General features: G+C 44.4%; 1 protein-coding gene across 1 annotated transcript; it reads left to right on the top strand.

Moving 5' to 3' along the window:
* The first annotated feature begins 647 nt into the window (after nt 1–647).
* Nucleotides 648–1,601, top strand: LOC115091668 (olfactory receptor 52R1-like). Its single transcript, XM_029601832.1, has one exon. The coding sequence runs from the start codon at nt 654–656 to the stop codon at nt 1,599–1,601; it is 948 nt and encodes a 315-aa protein (XP_029457692.1). The 5' UTR covers nt 648–653.
* Nucleotides 1,602–3,767: the final 2,166 nt, after the last annotated feature.

The following is a 3,767-nucleotide window of genomic DNA, read 5'->3' as shown; positions in this document are numbered from 1 at the left end:
CACTTGGAAAATAGCCACTGCTATTACTACCAATGGTAAAATGGAATAGACTTAGTTTTGGGGTATTTGCCAGGTTCTTATGGCCTGGAATGGCCACTGTTGGAAACAGGATGCTGGGCTTGATGGACCCTTGGTCTGACCCAGTAAGGAATGTTCTTATGTTCTTGTTTTCTTATTTAAGAAACGTAAAATGAAAAGCACTGGAGTCATTGGAGGCAGGTTTAGACCTGCACTGGCAGCTGGAAACGTGAGGAGAAGCTCTAACTATAGAACCATGGGAGGTAACAGGAGGACCTGAGGAGCTGAAATACATGAACTGGTAGGGAGAGCTGCTGGCTAATCCTTGAACAATTTATTTTTCTTTGCCAGTATTTTGTGGATTAGCTGTCTGAGTGCTTGCAGCAACAGTTAAAAAAGTGCAGTTGCACTAAATCTGTGTTAAGATAAAGTCCAGCTTGCAGTGACATTCATGAGCAGAAGCAAAATGAAACCCAGAGACAGAGAGGGACTGTAAGTCACATGCTTATACTGCAGTTAAGAAAGAGACAGGATTTCACAGTCATGTTTATTTCTTACCTCTATCACACATTTCTTATTTCCAGGGAATAAAAGTGAGCTGATACCGAACAGGAAACTGAAGGCAGCTGGACATCATGTCATCTGTGAATGGCAGTCACAGACAGCCATCAGTATTCATCCTCATCGGAATCCCAGGGCTGGAAGCTGCGCACATCTGGATCTCTATCCCATTCTGTGGGATGTACATCATGGCTTGTATTGGAAACTGCATTATTCTGTACATTATAAAAACTGAGAGGAGCCTTCATGAGCCCATGTATTACTTCCTTTCCATGCTGGCTGTCACTGATCTGGTGTTATCTACTTCTGTATCACCTAAAATGCTGGCCCTGTTTTGGTTCCATTCCAATGAAATCTATTTTGATGCCTGCCTGATCCAGCTGTTTTTTATCCACTGTTTCTTCATCATAGAATCAGGAGTGATCTTGGCTATAGCCTTCGATCGCTATGTGGCAATCTGCAACCCTTTGAGACACTCAAATGTTCTATCCAATCCAGTCGTAATAAGGATAGGACTGATGATATTAATTAGAGGTGTGCTATTTTCTATACCATTTTGCTTTCTTGTGAAGAGGCTTCCATTCTGTTCCAGTAAGATTATCATGTTTTCCTACTGTGGGCATGGAATGGTTGCCAAACTTGCCTGTGCAGACACATTTATCAACACTGTGTATGGACAGACTATCGGCAATTTGGTTGTGGGGTTTGATGTGACATTTATTGCCTTGTCTTATGTCATGATTCTGAGGGTGATCTTCAGGCTTCCAACCTGGGCTGCACGCATGAAAGCCTTCAGCACCTGCGGATCCCACATCTGTGTCATTCTAACCTTTTACATCCTGGCTCTATTTACATTTTTAACGCATAGTTTTGGTCACAGCATTCCTCTTTACGTTCATGTAATTGTGTCCAATCTTTACCTCCTTATGCCTCCCATGTTCAATCCTATAGTCTATGGTGTGAAAACCAAACAGATACGTTCCCGGGTGCTAGCTATGTTTCACTTTAATAGAAACAAATAAATGAGTGGATGTTACGCGTGCCACCCGCAGCAGACCTGCAGCGCGGCCCTCTTACCTTCTCACATTGACTCCAGCTCCTGGTTCCTCTTCACTGGCGGCGGTGGTCCACCAGCTCCAACCTTGGGTCACCTCCGGTGCCTCCAGCTCTGCCATGGACCCCAGTGTTCCCAGCCAAGGTGTCCTTGCTCGTCGGGCCTCTTTGCGTGGTTCGCGGAGAGATACCGCCATTGACGCTGCACATTGCTAGCTCATTTAAAGAGCCCATGGCGAGAACCTGGCCGTGGCCCCGGATGCTGACGTCAGACTCTTCAGCATATATACGCTCAGGCCTCGCTCCATAGTGTTCCTTTGCAATAGGTCTCCTCATATTCCGAGTACTCGTTGCTGATATAGAATCCTCTCTACTTTGTGTTCCTGATTCCTGAGGTTCCCGGTTCCCGTCTTCCTTGTTCCTATCTCATCTATGTGTTGGATTGACTCATTGGATTTTGACTCTGCTTTGTTTGACTACTCTTCCGCCTATCTCCAGCCTCGGAACTCTGCTACACCTGACTATTCTTCAGCTTATCTCCAGCCCCAGACCTCTGCTATGCCTGACTACTCTTCAGCTTATCTCCAGTCCCGGACCATTGCCTTGCTTGACTATGCCTGCCTTCTCCACACCATGACCATTGCCTTGATTGACTATGATACAGACCTCTCCATGTCCAGAGTTCTACATCACTTGCTACGACCTCCGCTTGTCGCCAGCTCTAATCCTAGCTTTTCAGTGATGCCTTCTCTCGCCTATCCCCTGGACATGGACTTACAAGGCTCCGGCCTTTCTTTGCTTAACTTACAGTTACCTTCTGTTCCTTTGGTGCCTGAGTTCTTGTATGGAACCGAGTCCAGCGTAGGACTATGGCACCTATTGCTGCTGTCTCTGGGCTGAACCACTTCTCTTTACTAACTAATCTCGAGGCCCACATAAGTCCTGTCGGCCTCGGCACCCAAAGGCTCAACGAGGGGAACGAGGGCTGGTATAGGTGAAGCTCCAGCATTCTCTAACTTCAGCCCACTCCACCTGCCGACGGTGGAGACCTGTTCGTCCCTACCTATGGGTTGCATCAACTCAATCTCGGCCCAAGGGTCCAACTCTGACGCAACAGTAGATTCTTTAGTCTGTATCATTACCTGCAAGATAAATGTTTTTCTCCTCTGCATTTCTTATCAAAGAGCCTTTAGACTTGACCTCTCTCCACACATCTACACTTGTGGCTCCTTTTAGACTACCAAAATTGATCCTCCGTATTTTCAATGTTATCTTCCATATTCCCTGATAAGTAAAGTTCAATTAATGATATGACCTTCTGCAACTGAAATCAGAATATAGCTCTTTTAAAGCTTTTTTGTTAGTGATACTATATATGAAGTGTTACTATATATGAAGTACTCGGTTCAGCACTTTGGGAATGTGAAGACAACTTTAGTGGCAAGCCCAAGGAAACGAATCCAGTTCTTGCACTTCTCTGTACAAAATATTAACCACAGTTTCTGGACTTATGACCAATAGTGGCAACTGAACATGCAAGACTTGCAATGTGTTAATTTATTTTATTAATTTGCATGAAGTTTTACAAAGAGATTTGGTTAATAACATAGATTGAATGGTTGCAGAGAGATTTCGATCTGGGTAATCAAGCACTTATAGTCTAATCACCAGGCTACAATATCAGTATTATTGAATGGGCATGTTGAATATTTTTTCCATCCAAATATAAGAGAAGGAGCTGGTTGCACTCCACAATCAATATATCGTCCACAAAGGAGTGCAAAGAACAATGAAGGTCCAATTTTAATCTTCATCAAAATTATTTATTTTAAATGTTCAAAGTCGCCACTCCAACTTTCAAAAACATGCACAATCGGATGACTGTTTCAGGGTCCCCCGACACGGACCCCGTGTTTCGCCCGTAGGCTGCGTCGGGAGGGACAGTCTGTAATTACAATAAAGGCTAAAAGGGAAAAAGAACAATAATACATAAATGTATAAGAGAGGAACAAACTAAGGGTACAAAATGTATCTATTGGTGCCGAGACACATACCTTCAAGACAGCTGTGGAATTCATACAGCTCAAGCAGCGAGGAGGGCGGGCGGCCAGACTAAACACTGCGTTTAAAAGGGG

The sequence above is a fragment of the Rhinatrema bivittatum genome, chromosome 5 (genome assembly GCF_901001135.1).
Source record: "Rhinatrema bivittatum chromosome 5, aRhiBiv1.1, whole genome shotgun sequence".
Lineage (NCBI taxonomy): Eukaryota > Metazoa > Chordata > Amphibia > Gymnophiona > Rhinatrematidae > Rhinatrema > Rhinatrema bivittatum.
Note: the sequence above shows the minus strand (reverse complement) of the source record. Positions and strands in the feature narration are given on the sequence as shown.

What these genes read in the sequence shown, in the direction of transcription:
- LOC115091668 (XM_029601832.1), top strand. Translation starts at nt 654, where the DNA reads ATGTCATCTGTGAATGGCAGTCACAGACAGCCATCAGTATTCATCCTC.